The 23855-nt window shown below is 36.2% G+C and overlaps 1 protein-coding gene across 4 annotated transcripts in view; it reads right to left on the reverse strand.

Annotated features, from left to right (window-relative positions):
• The window catches only part of tjp2a (tight junction protein 2a (zona occludens 2)), a 38253-nt gene that overhangs the window by 7501 nt on the left and 6897 nt on the right, over nt 1–23855 (reverse strand). The window contains exons 2-13 of one of the 4 annotated variants that reach the window (XM_051909638.1): nt 20079–20208; nt 9419–9472; nt 8889–9013; nt 7111–7213; nt 6285–6990; nt 6095–6198; nt 4719–4872; nt 3643–3754; nt 2655–2773; nt 1271–1445; nt 705–855; nt 496–604 (exon numbers count right to left, since the gene is read on the reverse strand). In XM_051909638.1, the coding sequence (XP_051765598.1) occupies nt 496–604; nt 705–855; nt 1271–1445; nt 2655–2773; nt 3643–3754; nt 4719–4872; nt 6095–6198; nt 6285–6990; nt 7111–7213; nt 8889–9013; nt 9419–9463 (1903 nt within the window). In that variant the 5' untranslated portion in view covers nt 9464–9472; nt 20079–20208. The remainder of the gene's footprint in view (nt 1–495; nt 605–704; nt 856–1270; nt 1446–2654; nt 2774–3642; nt 3755–4718; nt 4873–6094; nt 6199–6284; nt 6991–7110; nt 7214–8888; nt 9014–9418; nt 9473–20078; nt 20209–23855) is intronic. The other 3 variants (XM_051909640.1, XM_051909639.1, XM_051909641.1) reach the window with 3 other exon arrangements.

Consider the following 23855-nt stretch of genomic DNA (forward strand, 5'->3'; position numbering starts at 1 on the left):
GTAATAGTTATCAAACACTTCACAGTCTTCACTGCATAATTTATAAACTAAATATAGATTAATTTTTATTAAAGCTACAAAAGTTATTCAAATAAGAGCAGCGAGTGATTTCCTTTGTCTTTTATTCTTTGATAAACATTAATGACATAGACAGCAGCAGGTTTATTAGGCTGCTGTCACTTTAAGACCTGCTGCACATGATGAGGATCTGTAAAAATTACCAGTAAAATTGATAAAAATTTGGGACCAAAAATTATTCAGACAGACAATTTGACCTGACCATGTTTTGCTTAAGTGTTATATGACATAATTCATATTAATTTTTTCTGACACAGTTTAACTCTGAGATCTTGTCATATTTTATTACCATTTTTTTTAAACTATAGTGAATAAACTGTATTAATGAATGAAATGTTCAAGGTGTCTGAATAAATTTTGGTTTGACTATATATAAACTGTATACTGTATTGACTGCAGAGGGGTGTTTTGAAGTACCATCAGGTTTGCTTTGAGCCAAGATGGTCACATCTTCTCCTTTGGGAATCTCCAGCAAAAACAGAACTGCATCTTCCCGGACCATTCCTCTGAAATCCATATTATTTACCTGCAGGGAAAGAAAAACAAATAATCAGTCGATAATGTAGACAAAATGTATAACAGATAAAGGCACGCAATCTTAAAACGTAGAGCCAGTGATGTTGCACCTTCATGATCTGGTCTCCAGTGCGGAGTCCTTCCACGTCAGCAGGGCTGTCCTCCTGAACACCAGCGACAAAAATACCCACATCATTTCCTCCAGCAAGACGCAGGCCAACACTATCGCCCTTCTGAAAGCGCACCATCACTGTGTTGGAGCTGTGGGATATTTTTCGTTAGAATCACAAAGTTGTCTAAAAATATATGTAAGTGGTAATAATCAGGATCCAAGCACATGAAGAAAGGGCATCTTTATGTCAAAATTAAGGCAAAAGTGGCTACTGAGTTGTTGATTTTTAGTAAACTGCATGCCAAGCTTCAAAATCCCTGGTAACACTTTAAAATTCATTGTCTCATTTGTTAACATTAATGTACGAACTAACATAAACTAACAATGAGCATTACATTTGTTACAGTACAGTAAATTTACTAATGTTAACAAATACAACATTTAATTTTAATAATGTATTAGTAAATGTTGAACATGTTTTCATTATAGGCAGAATTAAATAAACAGCTTTTAGGTTTAGCTTAAAATCTCTATTCAAAAACCAAGAATCAATCTTGTACAAACCCATAAATTTCCTGGTCCTCCAGACTGGGCCGCAAGGGAACTTTTGGTAGACTTTTGGCTTTTACCGGAACACTTTTTGGAGCAGCATTTACCACAGGAACTGCATATATTAAAAAAACACTCTCATCATCTGTTTCTTCTAGTCCAGGGGTGTCTGTCCTGGAGGGCCACTGTCCTGCAGATTGTAAGACTTGCCTCAACACACCTGCCTGGAAGATTCTAGTATGCTTAGTAAGATTAGCTGTTCAGGTGTGTTAAACTGGGGTTGGAGTAAGGGTGGGTGATATACTGGTAGACACGATTAACCAGTAGAAATCTGTAGAGATTTTGGACTAACACGGTTATGCTCACGCAATATTGCTGTGCTGCGTGGTCACAAAATCTTATCATTTGCATGTGTTTTTAAGCATTGCGGTTAAAGCACAATAAGAAATGAAAGAAATGAAAACTCATTTCAGTATGAACGCGCACTGTCTGAGATACTGTTTCTGAGTGCTATTAGTCTGAGAGAAGCGCACACATAAAGCTGCTGCTCATAGAGCGTGTGAGTACTGATCTGAGTTCTTTTTGCTGCCTTTTTGAGCTTGAATGGTCAAATACACATATATGTGTCTCAAAATGCCCATCTTTATAAGCATCCTCATAAACACAGTCATTTATGTCTCAAGCGAACAGTATATTAGATCAGGGCATTCGTTTTTTTAAAGTGACAGCAGCCTAACAAACCTGCTGTCATCTGTCATTACAGTTAATCAAACAACAAAAGAGAGAAAATCTCTCAGTGCTCTTGACTGAATCACTTTCATAACATTAATAAGAATAAATGTACATTTAATTTGCACATTAAAGACTATGCATTTTTTTATACATTTGATTTCTTTATACAATTTATATAGTATTTCTTATTTCTAGTGCTTGGAGTTTTTCAGGTAGGTCTATTTAATTTGTGTATTTGTTCTATTGTAGTTTGTTGTCCTATAGCTTGTAATTAGTTTCTTTGTTCTTGTTCTTATTTTATCACTATTCAATAAGCTAGAGTTTTTTTTGTTTTTTTACTTAGGCTAGTATTAGTTTTCTGTGATATTAAAATTGGTGACAAGAATTATGACATTTCAAAAGGTATCAAAAATTCTGATATCATAAAAACCTTATTTAATGTAAAAATAACTATATTGTGATATATATGGTCATCGTGAAATAAAATTACTCATATCTTGATATAAGATTTTGGTACTCTGCAGGACAGTGCAGGACACCCCTGCTCTAGCCTTCTGATTCTACATGGTGAAAATAACCAGAGTTATGAGATCTAGAAAATCTTGGAAGTATGAATTAAATAATTCCATTTCTAATGAATGACTGCAGTCTGAAGGAACTGTGGTACCTGGAGACTCACTGCGAGGCTCGTCTTTCTCTACAGGTGGAGGTGGCAGCTCCGCTGGCGCTGCTCTGAATGGAGTCGGCATCGCTCCCATTTTAGCCAGTCTGCTAGGAGGCTCATCTCTACCAACAAAAGATAGAAAACCAGTTACCCTGAACCATTTTTTATAACATTTAGGGGCGTTTACGCCATGTCGCAATTACAGTAACAATCCTGAACTGTAAAAAGCCTTCAAGTGCTCGTAAAACTAACTTGAATAAGGCACAAGAACAAACCTCTTCCGGAAGCTCAAACGTGCTGCGTAACCAATGAGGTTCATTATGAGGTTCATTCTCGTGTGTTACGCAGCACGTTTGAGCTTCCGGAAGAGGTTTGTTCTTGTGTTATTCAAGTTAGGTTGAGCTTCTGCATATGTTCGCTGATTAATGTTTACATGCGAGTAAAATCCTAAATTAAATCTTTTCATCATAACAAGTGAACGACTCCCTTCAGAAAATTTGGACTAAACCATATATTCAGATTCATATGGATTAGTTTTATGATCTCTTTATGAAGTTTTTGATGCGTCAAAGTGGTAGTTACATAGGCAGTCAATGGAAGAAAATCTGACAGCATTCTGTCATCAAAAAGATCTTCATTTGTACTCCTAAGATGAACGAAAGTCTTACAGGTGTGGAATGACATGAGAGTGAGGAATTAATGACAGAAAGTTTTATCATAAATTATGCTGTTTTATAATTTTATTAAGTGTATATAGGTATACCATCAATCAATTGAGTCAATACATTTATTTTAATAATGTATTAATAATTATTTTGAAATTAACATGAACTAAGATTAATAAATGCTGTAAAAGTATTTTCATTGTTAGTTCATGTTTAACAAGTGGAAACTTATTGTAAAGTGTTACTATTTACTCTAATGTTTGCAAACAATAACAGGTCATATTAATAACAGGTCAATTAATTCTTAGTGTATGGTAGTGTATTACCTGTTTTTTTCCTGTAGCCTCTCATTAGAGGAGTGTGATGAGAGGTCTGAGTGATGGCTCCGCCTATCTTCCTGAGGAGAATACGAGCGGTACGACTCAATCTCTGAGATATCTGCAACATACAGTAGATGTCATCATCACACTGGAACAAGCCACATGCTTCAGGCATCATTCATGTTCGCAGTGAAAACGGGGCATGATGGGTTATACACGTCCCACTTATATTTAGGGATAAAGGTTCAAATCCCTAACCCTGAGCAAAAGAAAGCAGGTTTATAATTAAAAACAGATTTTCTTTCTTTCGTTCTTACATTATTTGATCTAAAAACCAATACAGAGAATTTCTGAGAAAAATATGAATAAACAACTTCCAAAACAGGGGACGAGTCTCACTAGAGTTTATAAAAAGACATTTTTCATAAGCTTTGGATTATGGGTAGAGTTTATGTAATCCTCCTAAAGCCAAAAGCCTTTCTCTCCAATCCAGTGTCAGTACAGCAGTTCAAAAAAAAAAAAAAGTCAGAGGTCAGAGGTCTCTTAGAGATTAGGGCTGGGTATTACCAAATACCTCACATCATCATACATATCACAAGGTAATTATATAAATACAAAAAATATTTAATCAAACAATAATTAATATGAATGATTGTTTATTAAATATGCAAGGATCTTAAGTATTGATTCAATACAGTGAGAAAAATAAATATTTTTATGACTGTATCAGCAGCCCTTATAGAGCTTTGAATCATCAAAAAATAATTATGACTTTCTCACATCCATAAAAATGAACAGGGCCGTACACACATTTTTGTCCAATCAAATGCTCCGTTTCTCCCCTTAATACCACTTTACACCAACAGCAACAACAAAAAGCAAATCATCATTCATGGCTTTAAAGTAAGGCTACTGGCCCTTTGATATATGTCCCAACCCAACTTTCTGTTTTAATAGGAAATACATCAATGGCAAAGTGAGCACTGCTCATCAAGCCATTTTAGAGGACTTTAATTCATTCAGAAATGTTGTGATTGATTAACTGCTAATGCGGTTTTGTTAGGGTCTGTAGAGCCACTCACCATCCATTTCCGAGTCGCTGTCTGCCATGGGTGGGATTCGGATGAGAACCTTACTGCGATCCCTCTGCACCATCAGCTGCAGCTTCCCACGAGACTTCTCAATCAGCTTTCCTGCGTCGCTCAGAGACAGATTCTCTGTGACCGTACCATTAATCTGACACACACAAAAACTTAATTATTCCAAACTTTTGGATGGTAGTGTGTTATTTTAAAAAAATTTTTTTTACATTTTCTGAAGAAAATGAGTAGTGCATGCTATAGAGCAAAACACGAGACAAGGCTGCAGGTTGTAACAGGTGTGTCGAAAGGTACACAATGCTAAAACAGAACTTAACTCACCCTTAACCCTACACCAACATCCTAACAGACAGCTTTCGAAACCAATTTTAAAGACCTTTCAGCATGCTCTCTACCTTTCGCAAGCCTATTACTCCGACCTGCAGATACCCACACTTGAAACACATTAACACAATTCAGGAGTAATGCCATGTGGTTGCTACATTTTTCCTGAATAGTTTGTTGTGCAGTTGCTAAGGTGTTGTGGGTGAAAGACACTAATAAGCCGGGAAGTTGTTTAAACTTGCTTTTGTCAAAATTATGCTACATGTATTTTTTTTCTTTTGATTGTTTTATTAATGTCTGTTATTCGTATTTTTTGATTTCTCTTTTACATTTTGGATATAAAGCACCTTGTGACACTTGCTCTAGAAAGGTGCTATAGAAATAAAAATGACTTACTTACTCTTCTGTGTCATTTTCATACGCTGTTTACGTTCAGCACTTCCAGGTTCTACGTCTGAAAGGTGACTCATTATTGGCGGAGGCTGTTCATGTGAGCAGCATGACGCATTCATGTGACGCTGACGCAGGAGCTCGCCAATAATGAGTCGGCGTTCTGATGTAGAACCTGGAAGCGCTGAACGTAAAAAGCGAATGAGAATGACACAGAAAACAATTTAGTACCTTTCTGGACCTTGAAAGTGGTGGTTAAATTGCTAACTATTGAATAACTATATAACTATAGTCATATACCTCTCAGATTTCATCAAAAATATCTTAATGTGTGTTCTGAAGATTAACGAAGGTCTTACAGGTGTGGAAGGACATGAGGGTGAGTAATTAATGACAGAATTTTCATTTTTGGGTGAACTAACCCTTTAAGGGATTGGAAAGACACTGGAAGCCAACAGAAGCAGAAGGGGTAGGAAAAGCACTAGTAAGCCGGGAAGTTGCTACTAGTGTGTCTCACAAACCGAAGCTCTGATTTTAACTCCTTTTCTATGTAAAGCACTTTGGATTACCATTGTGTATGAAATGTGCTATATAAATAAACTTGCCTCGCTAAGGCATTCTGAGTGGTTGTTCAAGAGACTTACTTTCAGAATAACGTCGCCTTCTTGTAGTTTGCCTTCTTTGGATGCCAGGCCTGTGCTCGTCATCTCTTTGATGAACAACTGACTGCCAAGACGGAGGCCATATTCTGGACAAACATGGGAAAATGTTAGAGGTTGAGCTGCAGGTTAAAACTGGAAAACAAACATATAAATGAAGACTGTGCGTATCTACCATCATTGGGGTGGCTCTTTAGAAGAGTCACACTGAGCGGCTTCTCCAAGGGTTCGTGTCGTGGTGGGGGCAAGATATCCAGCTGGTCTCGACTGTTACTCCTCTTAATGGGTTCGTCCTGGCGGTGATCGTACCTCCTGCGCTCATGGTCACTGGCTAAATTCTCTCTACTGTAGCCACGAGCAGGTTCTGGCCTGTGTGGAGTATCTGGACTATGGGATCTGTCCAGTGTACGGTCACTGCGGTATCGTCTGTCTGGACTTCGTTCTCTGTCCAGGGTGTGTTCGCTGCGATAGCGTCGATCTGGACTGTAGTTGCGGTCCAGCGTGCGGTCACTTCGGAAACGTCGGTCTGGACTATGGTCGCGATCCAGGTTGTGGTCACTTCGGTGATGCCGATCGGGACTGCGCTCGTGGTCCAGGATTCGCCCACGGCTGCCGTCTCTTCTGTACGGTCTGTCGGGGCTCACACCTCGCTCCATGCTCCTCCCGCGACTGCGCTCATAGCCACGCCCCCGCTCGTCTGGATAGCCACGCTCCCGCTCCAAGCTGGCATCACGATCAGGGTAGCTGCGTCCGCTGTAGATGCTGCGCCGGTCCTGGTCGTAATCATAGTCATCATTGTAGTCGCCACTGAAAACACGGTCATCTGGAGATGGGGCACGTTTAAGCACGTTGACGGGAATTTTTCTAGATCTCTTAACCGTCTGATGAAGGGTGGGAACAAAAACGAATCACTCATTCATTAAATCTTGGTTTCAGCGGTCTACAAAAAAGTGCTTGATCTTTACTACAATCAAAATGACAAATAAAAATGTTTCACTCACGATTTTGGCTACTTTGCCACATTTGCGGAGAGTCTGCACTGCAAAGGAGTGTGGGACACCGTCCATGGGCACAGCGTTGACCTGGATCACTCTGTCATTTTCGCTGTACATCATCATTAAAAAATACTATTAGTCAACGCTCTTATAACGCTCGTTCACACATAACGTGTCTTTGCGTCTAAAAATGAGGAACACAAGGGTCTCAAGACGCGCTTTTGAGAAGTGATGCAATAACGGCAATAACGAACAAATAAAACAGTTGCCACGCCAACTTGCTACTGTAAACAGAAGCTTGCCCCGCCTCCGAGTTCTTCTGATTGGTCCACTGTTTTTGAACCGACATTGATGAGCGGCACTGCATGTAAAAGTTTAAATTCTTTTGACACGGCGTCATGTGCGAGGTGCTTCAAAAGACGCGTGACGCAAGCGTAACGGTCATACACATCCTTCTAGCGTTTGTTTACATAGAAAAACAATGGAAAAGTAGGGCATTGGAGTAGAAAAACACGTTCTGTGTGAACGGCCCCTTAAATCCAACATGTCCAGCAAGTATCAGCACTTTGGTGCTGACATTTAAGTCAATATTAAACATTGAATCATGAATTTAAAAATTTGAATAATTGTTGGTAGACAAAAAAATAAAAATACTATATTTGTATTTTTGAGTTTATTTGTCTATTGCTTATAATTAGTTTCTTGCCTCTTTATTACTGACTGTTTACTTGAATAAGAACACTGAAAATATTTTTGAAAATTGAGAAATATTTTAAAGGACACATGCCATTGCTGTAATTTGTTATTAATATTTAAAAATTCTGTAATATGATATGAATATATATATATATATATATATATATATATATATATATTCATATTTATATTTATATCAATATAAATTTCAAATAAATATAGTGTGTTTATTAGCATATTCGTTTTCACTGTGGTATCGAAACTTGTAGAGAATTTTAATTGGTATTACTACAAAAATTCTTTTTTGATTTAATTAACACTTTAGGGCCTTTCACACGTGAACTAGTTAAACTTGGGTCATTCTAAACCCAGGGTAAATGGAACACTGGGTTATCTTGCTTCACGTTTCACATGGCTCATAATTTGATGTTAACAATTAATCCTGGGTATTTATAAACTGCCATTTCACTGTTCATTTCTAAACTCTGGGTTAACATCCCTATTTGCATATTTGCAGTGTCATTGTCATTGATTGGATGAATGCTGCACGCAATATGTTTGCATAAAGCTCATCCTCGTATTATATATTGTCGACTGTACTATCAAGTTTATACTGAATGGACTTTTTGGACTATAAAAGGTAAGAATGAAACAGTCTCTTCATTTCAGTTGACGTGTTCTGTCACCAATTGACATTTTCCCCCTCATTTTCCCCCTCTGAAATGACTGTTAATACAATGCACAGTGTTTCTGTGACTGTCCAAAGCATGCGAATATGAGGCATGCGATTGGCTTTCAGTTGCTAAGCATCTAGCTGTAACATTCTAACACAGCTTCGTTTCACACTGCACGTTTGACATTGCAATGCGAGGTTAACGGCGCAAAAGTGGCTCTAAACCTGCTCTAGAACAGGGTTTCATAACCCTGGGTACCACACTTCTAAATTACAGGTGTGAAATGTTCCTTTACCTGGGATTAAAAGAGGGATTTAGAATGACGATAACCCGGGATTAAGCACAGTGTGAAAAGCCCTTTAAGGATTACAAATCTTATCAAATGTTGGGATGCTTTTAATATGTATAGCTTACAATAGCAAGCCATCTGCAGGACCCCCTTGCAGCACATCAGATACGACAATTGACATTTCTCCACTTTCTTCGTTTGGGTTGTCCCGCCCTCCAGACACAGCAAGGCCAAAGCCCATCTTGGAGTCCTATATCAAGGCAAAGAGTCCATTTTAAATTTCTCTGCTTCTATTCATAGAAACCAGATGTACATGCAAATGTACAGGCAGCAATAACTATTTAATAAGATACCCTGGAATTATATTTATACAACAGTTATATTAAAACAAGGATATGTGCATTTCAATTCAACAGGATGATAATGCAATGTGTTTTCTGCAGCGGTGGATGTATGGCAGTCTATCTGATTACACAATAGAAATGCTAGAGCTGCAGAAACTACACACTTGACATTTAAGCAATAAAAAGCCCCTATAACTACACCAGAATGCAAAGCTTTTCAGTGAGTAACCAAAAGGCTAGAAGCTAGTAATCAGGAACAATCAAAACTTTGATGCTCTCCAGAAAAACGCCCTGTAGCGTCAGGTACTCACCCTCTGTAGGGTCACAGTGTACTGCTCCCACACCGTCTCCTCCATGACTGGGTTCTGAAACGGTATGAACAGTCTTACATGTAGGACAGTGATGGACAGAGTCAAGTTACAGCAGATATCCGTGATCTACTGAGTAAAATCTGCAGCGTGGTGCTGCCACAGTGAAAAACTATATGAGTGCTTCTCTTCCAATGCAACTACATGAGGTAATCTGAATACTCAGTGAACTGACTGAACTGAGGGTCTGAAATCAGGGAAAAACAGAAATTAAGAGATCGGCAAGAAAAAAAATCATTAGGAAAAACTGACTATCATTGGGCTACATGAAGACTGCTGGGAAATGATTAACAAATGTATGGCATGACCTCATTAAAATAATAAGCCTACATTATTTGAAAGTAATTATTTTAAAAGGAAGCCTGGCCATTGAGTTAAACACTATAAACATGGCCTTCAGCATCACTCTGACAGCCACGTGACGACCTGCGCCGTCAAGCGCCTCTAGTTACCTCTTCATCCAGCCATGGGTGATTATGATTGTTGCTCTTTAATCTCCTCAGCCAAATATGAATCCCAGTATTGCCCTAAATAACTCTCAACTCACAATCCACAACTGGCACTTCTGATGCCTTTTAGCATTTCATGTATAAATGATTTCAACATTTATAAATGTTTTTTTTTTTTTTTTCATGCTATAATCTAAAACGGCATTATTGCACAAGTTAAATCAAACTAAATACTGCAACACCTCTAAAGCAATCACACACTCCTCGTGTCTTCATAATACATGCTTGCACCTCATTGATCATGCAATTTTGATGGGTGCTGCTTTGTTTTAAAATGTATTGGATGTCACAAATTAACAAAAGCTCAGCACATTAATATTTTGAGGTTTTGCACAAATAATTCAACATGATCTTTTACCACTTTGATAAGGCTAAGTTAACTGTCTCATTGATATTCTCATTGCTGACCAATTCAAGTGCTCAAATGATCTTTAGCATTTTTAGGTCAGTGGGACTGAATGTCAAGCATTACTCGTTGGTCTAGTGGTAATGTTTTTAGTTTGAAAGCAAGGGATTTTTGGTTCTAATACTGCCCTACTATTTATGCATGTTTTTTAAGTAATATTATTATTATTATTATTATTATTATTATTAAAAAAAAAAAAAGCTTTTCTTTCATTTTCCATTTTTATTTACTTTTTATTTGAATAAAACAAAATTGCATCTGTACGTCAGTGAATTAATGGAAGTGGGGAAGCATTTGTTTTAGGGCTGTCACTAACAATTATTTTGGCAATCGAGTAATCGTTCGATTATTTTGACAATTAATTGAGTAATCTGATATTTTTTGTGTTAATAAAAACAGACCTAAGCAAACAATAGCCTTTAAAATGACTTAAAATATATATAACAACAACGAGGCAATGATATTTGGTTCAAATAAAGTACCAAAAGCAAGTAGGCCTAATCATCAAGTAATTAAATGATTGCAGAGGGAGGGTGCCAACGACCCATTGTTGTTACACTTTACAGCAGATCAAATCCTTGTTTAATACTGGTCAAATGAAATTTAATTCAAACATTCACTTAATCTTTAATATTTGGCCACTTCTTTATAGAAATGCTACAAGCACTGTAATTTCATGAACAAGAATATGTGGGCATTAAAACATGTAAACTTAGAGAGAGAGAGGGTTTAAACTTTTATTTTGAAATTGTGATGAACAGTTTGCATATTTAAAGGTATAGTTCACCCAAAAATGAAAATTCTGTCATCATTTACACACCCTCAGGTTGTTCTAAACCTGTATACATTTTTTTGTTCTGTTGTACACAAAGGTAGATATTTTTAAAGAATGTGGGAAACTGAACAGTTCTGGGGCACCATTGACTTCCATAGTATTTTTTTTTCCTACTATGGAAGTCAATGGTGCCCCAAAACGGCCTGGTTACAATCTTTCTTCAAAATATCTTCCTTTGTGTTCAACAGAACAAAGAAATTTTTTACAGGTTTAGAACTACTTGAGGGTGAGTAAATGATGACAGAATTTTCATTTTTGGGTGAACTATCCCTTTAAAAACCTACTGACGTACTCTGCTGTCTTGGCGTAGGTTTATAAATGATTTACCTTACAAATCTGATTAAATGGCACACATTGTGAATATCGCAGCCTTTGTGAATTAACAATAGTACTTTTTAAATGGCTTTAATACATTGTGCAGCCTTAGAAAACGGTCTAATAATGCGGTTCATGGATTCTAGTCTGTGGAATGTGCCACTTCCAGTATTGTGTCGGTTACTCGACACGGGTAAATTGCAATCAAGGTTTTTTTTTAAATCAAGTACTCGAATTTAATTCAGGAATTGTGACAGCCCTAGTTTATTTGCATTTCATTAAGTGATATCACTAGGAAAAAATATTGAAACATGGACAACTGAGAGTGGAGTATGCGAGCTGTGTGCAGGGAAGAAAATTACTTTCACATTCACCACTGATAACAACAACAAACAAACAACAAGTTCCAGCACTAGACCAACACCAAAAATCCTGCTCAAAAATGAAAGATTATTCCACATAATTTGATACATTTTTTTGCTGTGAAATATTTCCTAAAGTGGTGGGGACAAAATCAGCCATGGCAAAAAGTTTAGAAACATATCCACACTGTAAACTATTAATATAAACATAGCAATATCAGACTGAAGATGTGAAAGCACCTTGAAAGCATTTTTGTAAATCAACACAGTTGCTTAAGTGTTTAACCACTATCATCGCAGTAAACCACTGATTCTAATGGTTCTCTGAATAGGAAACACCTGTTACATTTACACATCTACCCAGAACTATAACACCATCCATTTTCTTAACCACCACAAGTTACAGTGTGATAAACTTGGAGACAACTTCTCAACCCATTCCTAAACCTTGGCTATCAACCTCAAAGCAAAATCTACAAAGTATAAAATATATAAAAATAAAAAATAAAAAACATTGTTACTCTAAAGAGTACCTTGGCCATACTTACACCCCTACTAAATACTATGCCATTACATTTAAAGTCTAAACGTCAACCTATGTTGACAGTAGATGAAGAGCCATTTGGCAAAAATTAAATGGTACCAGATAAACAAATACAAACAAACCAAACTAAAAAGTTACATTTCACCCAAACTGTAAGACATTAACAGATGAAGTTGTACAGGCGAGAGAACTGAAAGCGCGCTTACGATGCCCTGGAGGATGCGAATGGCCTTGATGGTGTGCGCCCATTTCCTGTGCAGTGAGAGGACCGTCTTCATGTTGTCACCTCTGCCGTGAACACAGTGTCTCTGGGCCAAAGCGAATCACCCCTCAGCACAATGCATCTATCTGCCTTTGACGTAAGACTGATGCCGCTGGCCTACATTCAGCGCAAATCCCACTGTCCACAGCGAACCACAGCAGCCATGCCGTAAAAAAAAAAAAACGGGGCAGCTGAGAAGCTGTCTACTGCTAAGGTATTAAATTAAAAATCCATTTAAATTCCTCAAATGACATAGCTCTATCTGGGTTAATAGTAAAAGCTTTTCATGGCTTAGGGAAGGCAAGTAGCACCTTCGGCACAACAATGCTTTTAGATTGGGCTTTCTTTTTTGCAAGATACTTTTGAACGTGCAGGACAAGCGGGACTGGTAGATTAGCAGTGATTCCATCACTTTAATTATAATTTAGAAGGATTATGGGGTTGAGCACCTAAGCACCGTATAGAATTGAACGCCATACTATAATAGTACTATATTAGTAAATTGCGCAGTACTAAATGTCATAAACAGTTTTTTGATCTATGATGGCTTTCTAACTCAGCCTCAAATCTTATCCATGAAAGGATTAACGTGTGGCATATGAGCTGCCCTCAATTTTTTTTTTCTGTGGTAACCAGAACAGATTACTGAAGAATGATGTCAAAGAATTGATTTCTCACTGTAACTGAGCTTATATCGTTGCGTTGTACAGCAGCAGGTCTCCGAGCTCTCAGTCCAACACCACAACAACAGACTGACTAAGGTAACCTAGTAAAGGACCTGTCCTAAAGTGTGAAACAGATTTAGTTTGGTTTCCTGTCCTCTTCTGAGGGGCATTAATGAGATAAGCAACTCTCAATCAATTCCTTTCAAATATAAACTGGGGAAGAGCTAGATCTCACACTCACTATCAACTGCCTTGAAACAGCAGCAGCCAAAAAGTTTGGAAAAAATTGCAATTCATTTTTCTATTGATCTTAAAGACCTTCTGATCTAAAGGATTTTGCTTGTAAATAGCTTTTGTAGATAAATGAAACTCTGTATATATGAACTTCCTCACAAAACTAAAAATTAAATATAAGAAGACTTTTATGAAAAGGATGAATTGGACCGGACAGATAAGGAAAAACAATGTATCCAGTAGACATCTGTGTTCATTTGTGTATATATGTGTGCTATCAGTCATAGTTCTGCTGTTAACAATTTTTTCAAACGTGTACAAAAATTTAAGAAAGAGTAGGTTTTGACTGGTACTTCACAACACCTTTTCAAAAGTCTGGGGTCAGTAGGACTTTATAATGTTTTTTGAAAGAAATCTCTTCTGCTCACCAAGACTGCATTTATTTGTTCAGTACAGTAAAAATAGTAATATTGTGAAATATTATTCAATTTGGTAACACTTTATTTCGATGGACCACTTTAGACATTCTACTAACTGTAAGTACCTTTGTCTTTGTCAACTGTCATTAGAGTATTAGCAGCCCTTTCTTAATATCTGCTAACACTTTATTTTGATGCTCTCTAACAGACATTCCACTGACTATAAGTAACTTTGAAACTACATGTCAACTTACTCTTTGAACCCGAACCCTAAAATCTTAACCTATCAGTCGACTAATACTCCAATGAGAGTTAGTTGACATGTAGGTGCAAAATTGCTTATAATTAGCAGAATGTCTAAAGTGGACCATCGAAATAAAGTGGAACATGTTTTTTTTAGTGGATTATATTTTAAAATGTAATTTATTCCTCTGATCATGGCTGAATTTTCATTACTGAAGCATCATTACTCCAGTCTTCAGTGTCACATGATCCTTCAGAAATTATTCTAATATACTGATTTGATGCTCAAGAAACATTTCTGATTATTATAAATGTTGAAAACAGTTGTGCTGCATAATATTTTTGTGGAAACTGATTTTTCAATGAACAAAAAGTTATAAAGAACAGCATTTAACATATTACAGTATATTTATGTTAAATAAATGCTGTTTTTTATAACTTTATAATTGAAAAATGAACAAAACCTTGCAGAGAGACTGTCACAAAAAAGTATAGAACATTTAAAAGATACAATCCACTAAGTTGTGATATTACCTTCACTTCTCTTCATGCAAAATGTATATATAACTTGAACTTGGAAAGAAAAAAAAAAAGAAAAAAAAAAAAAAACCTGTACACTTTCATATTATAAAACTTTGGATTAAGTAAATTACACTGGAAGAATTTCTCATTATTAAAAAAAAAAAAACCTATAAAGTCCATAACAGTATTTATTTTTTTGTAAATTTTGTAAATTAAAATCAAAAGAGAAAAACCTCTCAATTATAATTTATAATGTAAACATGCACAAGTATCCATCTACTGCTTTGACACTAACAAGTTCTCTTTAAGCCACAAAAATACCAAAGTCAGCAAGTGAATTAGAATTAAAGCACTGCAATTTCCAAGTAAAAACCAGCTCATGTTTTTGTGACCAATGAGCATTCCAGCAGATTTTTGTCAAGGTCAAAACAAGGAAATGCATCTAAAAAACAAATCTGCACAGAACCGACCTTCTTCCAAAACTGACCATGCCATGACCAAAGTGTGACTTTGCTGCAGGAAGAGCCACAAGGCAACCTTAACAAAATCTGACATGTGCAGAAAGATGACAAGAAGATATTCACAGCTAGATTTCCCCTTGAACCATGTGAGTGTCAACAATTTGGAGAAACATTACCTTACATTAGTGTACACTGTCTGACACAAACCAAACACTGCGTATTACACACTGGGAAAACCTCTACAGAGTAGTGTGGTGGTGGCAAAATCTCACCCGCAGGATGTTATTGTGCAGCAAGGATCGAAAAAAAACCCCAACAAGACAGGAGGACAAAAGACTGAAGCTAAAATCCTCTATTTAAATACATAATCTGAAAGGGTGTATACTTTTTTTAGACACTGTTGATTAAATTTTAAAGCATTTACAGTTCAATCAAGTAAGGTATACCATTCATGAGCCATCGAAAAACATACTGAAGCGAATATGCGGTCTGCTGTTAGACAGAACAGGCACAATGTGTGCAGACAGCAGCAGCAGACAGAACTCCCTCTGCATTATAGATAAGCAGCTTTAGCTGTCTGTCTGTGTCCCTTCAAAAAGGCTGAAATCAGTGAACGACAGCTTTCATTCCAAGTTTCTACTGAAATATAAAAAGTCTCATTTCAGATGATGCATAACAGACTCATGATGAGCGTTACATAAAGACGATAAAGAAGGTTTGGGTAAAGCAAGTAGATGGAAGGAGATTTTTATTTATTTATTGAGCTTTTCTGGGCAATTTTCTTTTCAGTTTAGTGTAAAAACAGAAAGACTAATGAACAAGAAAATGACCTAAATTTAATTTCAGATACACAGTAACCAAACAATTAACAACTAGCCTATAATTCCATATTTTGAAGTGTTGCAGATTGTGACAGATTATGATGCTATATTGTAAAACTGGTGTGGTGGTCCCTCTGCTGGTGACATTTTAAAAATGTCTCAATTCCTTTTTTTCTACATATCAAATAAAATAATGAATGATTATGAGTATATATAATATTAAGTAATTCATAAAACACAGCAAAATAGGCATTAGATTTCCTGTACATGAGAAGCATATATGCTCTCTAAAGCTGCTAAACAAAATATTTATTAAAATAGTCCTTGACTTGATTAATGTTGAACCATTAAAAACTGTGGTAGTACTTTGTATTATTTGACGATAAACAAAAATAATTATAGATATATATAAAAATTATATTTAAATATTTGATAGTATATTTTATTCGTTAATTGTCGCTTGCGATAGAAAACAAGTGCCGTCATAATTCTGATTTATACACTTTTTTATAAACTGCTGTATCAACACAAACATTTGTAACTTGTTATAGTGACGGTTAGATACATTCGCTATTGTATTACAGAAGGAAGCAGGTGGTTGTTCATGTAACGTGGACACGAGCAACTGTGCGCCTCAGAAAAAAGACTGAGTTTAAGTTAAAAAGTACGCTCTGTGAAATTAAAATAAGCGAACTGAACGAGTTTTAGCAGTACTCACATGACAATAGTCCATAACATTTCTACTCAGAAAGAGCCGTCTCTCCACAATAACGGGCATCTCGCAAACTACACTAAGGCGGAACTCTGTTTACTTAAATGAAAGAGTTTAAAATATCAAGGGCAGTGAATAAAACAGTTAATAACGCGGAAACCTCTGAATAGCGACAACAGAGGCGCCTAAAACATTCAAACTATTGTACTGTAAATCCCGAACGTACCAATAATCACTGGGGGCGGTAGTGATAGCCAGTGTATTTTAACCTCTATTGAATGCGCGACTATTCCCTATTTCTTCAAATTACATTGGCTTTATCATGCCGTTATACGTGGTTAAACATGTTTTGAGGAATTTAAACAATGAGAAATGCTGCATTTCTTTCATAGCGTGCCCTACGAGGTGCAATGGACGGTTCCAAAATCCCTTATCTATCGACTGGATTTGCATATCGGTGGAGGGCGGCTTTGCTCGTGAACATCAATCAGGTCGTGCTGGCATTGCTTAGCAACCTTACTAGAAACTTCCAGATACGTAACGTACGTAATTATATTCAAAAGTCTTCCTAGGTCTCACATTTGCTATGAGATGATATGATAGGACTAAAACGTTTGGAATTCCAAACTTCCTAAAGCCCTCCTCGGGCGGGATTAGTTTTACATTGAGATGTAGTAGGGTAGGGTAATCGTTACAAAAGCCTTTTTCTGCGACTGTAATCTTGCCCGAATCGGTCAGTTATTTATTTGGCGGTGAAGACTACATTTGCTTAGTATAAAGTAATAGTTGTTCCGTGCCATTACCGTCAACTTTCCATGTACAAAAGTTGTTTCTCTGATTTTCCAAATCTCTGAAATAGGCAAGAGCCATGGAAATAAAAAGAGGCGCTTCACAGCTCATTTAGAGTGATAAATGGCTTTCCTAAAGTATTTTATTTACAAGATTATGCATGGTATAAATAAACAAACAAGCACATAATGTAAATATAACCGGAGCCAAGTGAGGGAACCTGAGGTTTATATTTCGCTACGACCCTAAAAGGCTTTCAGACAAGCACAATAACAGCAAACAAGCAAATATAAAGTCTCCAAACAATTCATTCTCTGACTGTTCAGTGTATAAATGTAGCTTTTAACATACTTTCACACAATCGCCATAAAAGGCTGTGTAACATCTTCACATTAAAAAGAGTGACCACACTGGACAAAAAAAAAAAAAAAAAAAAAGTACTCTAGTATTACCATACAAAGTACTACATTCAGTACAATACAATGGTGCAATTTAAATTTCCTTAAAATCACCATGAAATCAAAATCGACAATTCTTATTTTTATGGAATATCGTATGATTTATGATAAATGATTCATATCTGTGCACATCATTACTCCTGTGCCTTTATAATCTTTAATTAAAATTGCTTTCCCCCCTCTCCTCTTCTCTGATGATGTGTTTACTGGCTTCAGGGCGGGACAACCTGTCACTCACATGAGATCACAACAATAGCAAACCAATCCCATCCAATCAATTCCCCATGAACAAAATCAAGTCCCGTCCTACATTTTTTTTCTTTCTTTTTTCGGTTTGAGTAACCATTTCACTTGTATATACGTCACAATAGAGAAGAAAAGTCTATCGCAACTTTTTCAAAGTTTTATGATGACTTGTCGCATGAATATGTTAATCACACACACATGAAATCAAAACATATAATTTAATAATTTAATATTTGTAAATTCACATTTTACAAGGTTATGAGCTCAGCACTCAAAAGTCAGTAATATAACTTTTCTACAAATGTAACATTGTTTCTGCATATTTTATGTCACAGGGTGGATAAGCTTGAGCAATATTGTCAAGCATAACTAATTATAAATGTCATTAGAGTAAATTTTATATATAATATATATATATATATATATATATATATATATATATATATATATATACACACACACATACACACATATGATAAAAGTATCTGTGAATGTGAAGACAAAACCAAAGTTTATATTTTGAATAATAAAAAGACTAAACATTCAATAATAAGATAAAAATAAATATATAAATATCCTTATACAATATAATAATGATAAAAATACCATCATATTAACTAATATTTCTTTTAGAACTTAATACAATTTAAAGTTCATTTTGTATCATTTATTTAAGCTTCCAAAACATTTAAAAGATTTGTGTTTGGTGCATTTGGTATAAATTTCGATCCCATCTTCCTGTATGAATATAAAATATGTTAACACACAAAAGATAAAGACTTAAAGTTGGCATGAAACTGAAGTTGCGATACTTTTTTTCCAAGTGAAACAGCTAATCAAACAAAAACACACACACACACACACACACACACACACACACACACACACAAAAACAAATGTAGGACAGGACTTGATTTTGTCCATGGGGAATTGATTGGATAGTTGTGGTTTGCTATTGCTGTGATCTCATGTGAGTGACAGGTTGCCCCGCCCTCGCACCAGTAAACATGTCATCAGAGAAGAGAAGAGATGACGCTCAAGAGGGAGGGGAAGATATTTTGATTCAAGATTACGAGGCACAAGGATTTAAAAAATGATGTGCACAGATAAATCGTTTATAATAAATACTGCAATATTCCATTAAAAAAAAACAAGAATAGTAAATTGATATTATGGTAATTTTAATAATAATTGCAATTAGGGAGCGCTCAATTTTAAAAAAAAAAAACTTGATTGCAATTTACTAGTGTCGATTAACCAGCAAAATACGGAAATGGTGCATTCCACACATTGTTAGAGTGTTTTCTAAGGCTGCACGATACATTTAAACCATTTAAAAATCATAATATAGCATAGCGCTATTGTGAAATCACAAAGGCTGCGATTCAATTAAATGTTACATAACAAAGTGTTGCACTGTTATCATTTACATGCGTAGTCAGCAGCTCCGCATATGCTGTGAGTTTGAGTTGCTTATAACATTAATCTGGGAATGCAATGTGTGTCATTTTACCAGATTTGTAGCGTAAATCATTTATAACCCTACACTAACACAGGAAAAGACATTAATATGTTTCTAAATATGCAAATTGCAAAAATTAATCGCGATTTCAAAATAAAAGTTTAAAGGATTAGTTCACTTTCAAATGAAAATTACCCCAAGCTTTACTCACCCTGAAGCCATCCCAATTAATATTCGATTAATAGTCAAAATAACTGACCGATAACCAAAATACCATAATCGTTAATGACACCCCTAATTGCAATATTTTCAAAAGGAACTTTTGTAGAGTGCAATACCTGTAAAAGGGCTGGGTAGCTTGGAGCAGAGAGGCGTCGCAGACACAAATATTGAGTTTCGTAGGTCAAGGAAAACCTTTCCCTGTTGGAGCGGCTTGATCGGAATAACTCTATTTGGTTGGACTGGTCACTGTAACAAGATATTTTTTGGTTAATAACATTGATCACACAAACTGAATGTGTCTACAACAACAACAAAAATTAGTTATTGTGAAATAAGCTACATCTAGGAAGATTTTAGAGTAAACTGAGAATGAACCACTATTTCTCATACAACCTAGTCACATAACCACAATGTAACGCAGCAGAGCAAGTCAGTATACGCATGCACAGTACTTGTTTGAAAGTTGATCTGGTTGATCTTTTAATAGCTAAAACATATTTAGTGTGTGCATGTAAATAAAATGTCTAAGCCTGCAATTATACCTGATCATGCAGTATGTTTTGTTGGGCTTTAGCTTAGCCTGACACAGCCTAGCTTAACAAAAAGTGCTTTGAGTACATAAACAGGCTGTGTTATAATTCACAAAACATGTCTGAAATATTGAAAGAGTAAGCACCTGCTCTGAATGTGTACACTTGATCTCCTTGGCAAGATGTGTGTAATTATAACAGCACTGTTTGGTATAACTGCTCAAACATGTTCATGAGATCTTTGCCAGCAAAGTTGCCAGGAGTAATAGACTAACTATTGTTTCAATAATGGGAGTCCGCAGGTTCAATGTACTGGAACAGCTAATTAAGCTTCTTAAATGTTTAAAAGGTAACTAGATTTCTGAATTACATTTCCTGACAAAACTCGCCACTGATGTTTGATTTGGCTTGACAGCTTTTCATCGATATCTCACATCTCACATCTCTTTGATGGTCTTGAGCCTACATCTGTTAAAGGAGCCACACAAATACACTGTCCCAAGTCTCTATGGCTGCATCTGAATCGCATTAAAAATATTATTAAAATATATATAATATTATAAAAATTATTACAATTTAACGGTAATAGACTAAAAATGTTACAGTAAAAACCTGTTAATTGGTTAATGTAAGATATGTTAGATTTAGATTGTGAAAAACTAGGCTAATAAATAAATAAAAGAATAAAATAAATAAAGGAAGGAAGTAAAATACTGTTAAATGTAGTTTTTGGAAGTGAAAAAGAACAAGTCATCCTGTAATTTACAGTGAAACACTGTAAATTTACATACCCCGAATTGTGACACTTGACATTTGATGGTTATTCATTGATTTCTTTATGTACATTAAGGGTTTATGTTACATATTACGTTGTTAAAATAATGTTTACTTCCTTATTTTAGTGTCGTTTTACCATGATGGTGTTTTATATTTGTGTGTATGATACTTTAAATCTTAACATGTTCCTACAGTATTTTTTCTGTGAAGTTCTGACAACCACAACTTCCATTTTCAACCGAAAATTTTACCACCATGTTGTCATTGTCGTGACCTATGGCATCAGTTGCGTTACTTCACTTTCATTTTACCAATCCTCTCCTGTGGCCTCATGGGATAGAAAAGTGTCCATCATCCGCACCCTTCAGAATCTTGGATGAAGTAGTATGGGTCATCAGGATACTTTTCGCCTACTGTTTTATGAATACTACGAATTTGGACATACTATTCATTTCATGTACTGCTTAAATTTCACCTACTATATAGTAGGGACGTTGGCATATTCAGATGCAGGCTATGATATTCTGGTGCCTACTATGGCAGACTCATAGTCAGCTAGGGCCATGCCAACCATATATTGATATATTGTAACAATTACAATTTCACAATACTGTATCAATACTTCAGATTCTTGTATTGAGAAGCAGGGAAGTGTGATATATCAGTGCCATACTGGTTATGTGCCGAAATTAGAGATTTTTTTTTTTTTTAATTTAATCGGTATCAGTCGATAATGGATAAACTGGCTGATATTGGTCATTTAATTTTTTGCATGTGCATTTCACCTTTTTACATTTAGATTACATTTGATATCATCTAACACTCACTTAAAGCGAATATTTATGAACACTAATAATTTCATAACATTTTTTATCTTTAGCACATCTCAGCATGAATATCTGTTTTATACTGTATATTATAATGTTATGTCTAAATTCACTTGTAGCATGACTTGTTTTAGTTTTTCAGTGTTTTGCAAGTTTGGTTTCATTCGGTAATTATATATCATCATGTATCACGATGTATTGAACTGTGACTTTCGAGTTTAGTCATAAGAAATATCTCTCCTTGACTGCACACCTCTCCTTGACCAGTTATTCGATTTGAGGCACAGTATCACTCATGTCCGTAGTACAAACGGTGCGAGGCGAGCTATGTGTTAAGTTTAATACTTAGGGTAGGGGTTTAGCAAGCACCACCCATAACTGATTTGCTCAGTTTCTACTGAACAACACAAATACTATTCAAAATCATTTGAGGAGAATTGCCACACAGAGCAGCTATGATGGCACAGAATGAGCAGACTCAAACACATCCATCAAACATTTTCACTACATACACACTACATAACTCACCCCGAGGGTCTCCACAACCTCCGGCCGGGTGGTAACAGCTCTCGCTTGTTGAGAGGCGCAACCCCGATGGCTGCCTGCATGATGGTGATGAATTTCTTGTACTTCATTTTAAAAGTTCTCTGGTTCTTCTCCGTTCCTTAGATCTAGAGAGGCTCTCAGCAACATCCAACTTCTTCTTTTACCAACTATATCGTCACTAAATCACTGACACAGCTAAGTATAATCCTATTTAAAGCGGTAAATAGTCCTTCTGTCTAACAGACCCATCGTTGCACACGCTATCTGCATTACTGAGTCTCTCTTGGACTGTGGAATCTCATAGATGCCCATTTCGTTCTCCTCGTAGGATAGGAAGGGGGGGGGAAGAGAGAGAAAACGACAACCACTTTGGGCATGCTGGCAGAGCGTCACTCTTACATAATTCTAGAGATCTCAAACATTAGTCTAATGAAAATGCTGTGAGGGAGGATAATTGTGGTACTAAGCTGTGACAGATCATGGATGCACCCTGGCCCGTTTCTCTGTAATCCCTCCGGCGCTGCTGGCTTAGCTTCCACCCATTAACACTCATCCACCAACACGCACACATATGTACAAGATTTGTCCATTCATAAACAGACCACCCTAGAGATGATTTTTTACTATGCTACTTCGGTGGAGGGATGGAGTAACTGAGCATCCAGGTCTCTCCTCCACCCAGTTTGTGATGGCATTATTGTCCAGTGGCTTGCACACTGGATTATGGGTAGGAGGAGATTGTGCTGCTCTAAGGGGCTCTAAAATCCCCTCCACAGTCCAGCTCATCCAAATCACCTAAAAGCCCCGCAAATGAAACCGTCTATTTTTAGGTTAGGTTACAAACATACGTTCTGTTTAAACATGAGTGGGGCGTGTTTTGATACGTCACGTTTCGACAGAGCAGCTCTGGTAAGGTCCGACCTCAACTGTAAAAGCTACTAAAATTCTTCAGACCAGAAACCAAATTATTCAGAGACCACAGAGTGTGATGTGTGCTGACAGACTAGCAGCAAATGACTGGAGTTGCCATAACATGATAAAGTGAAAGCCAACGAAAATGGTGAGGTGGGTGGGGGGGGATAGCTGATAACAACTGATCTACAAAAAATTTAGCTATAGCAATATAGCTAAAATATTTTTTGTATAAAATATTTTTCAGCCTTTTAATGATTTAAAAAAAAAAAAAAAAAAAAAAAAAAAAAAAATCACTAAA

Source organism: Ctenopharyngodon idella, chromosome 10, assembly GCF_019924925.1.
Source record: "Ctenopharyngodon idella isolate HZGC_01 chromosome 10, HZGC01, whole genome shotgun sequence".
NCBI lineage: Eukaryota > Metazoa > Chordata > Actinopteri > Cypriniformes > Xenocyprididae > Ctenopharyngodon > Ctenopharyngodon idella.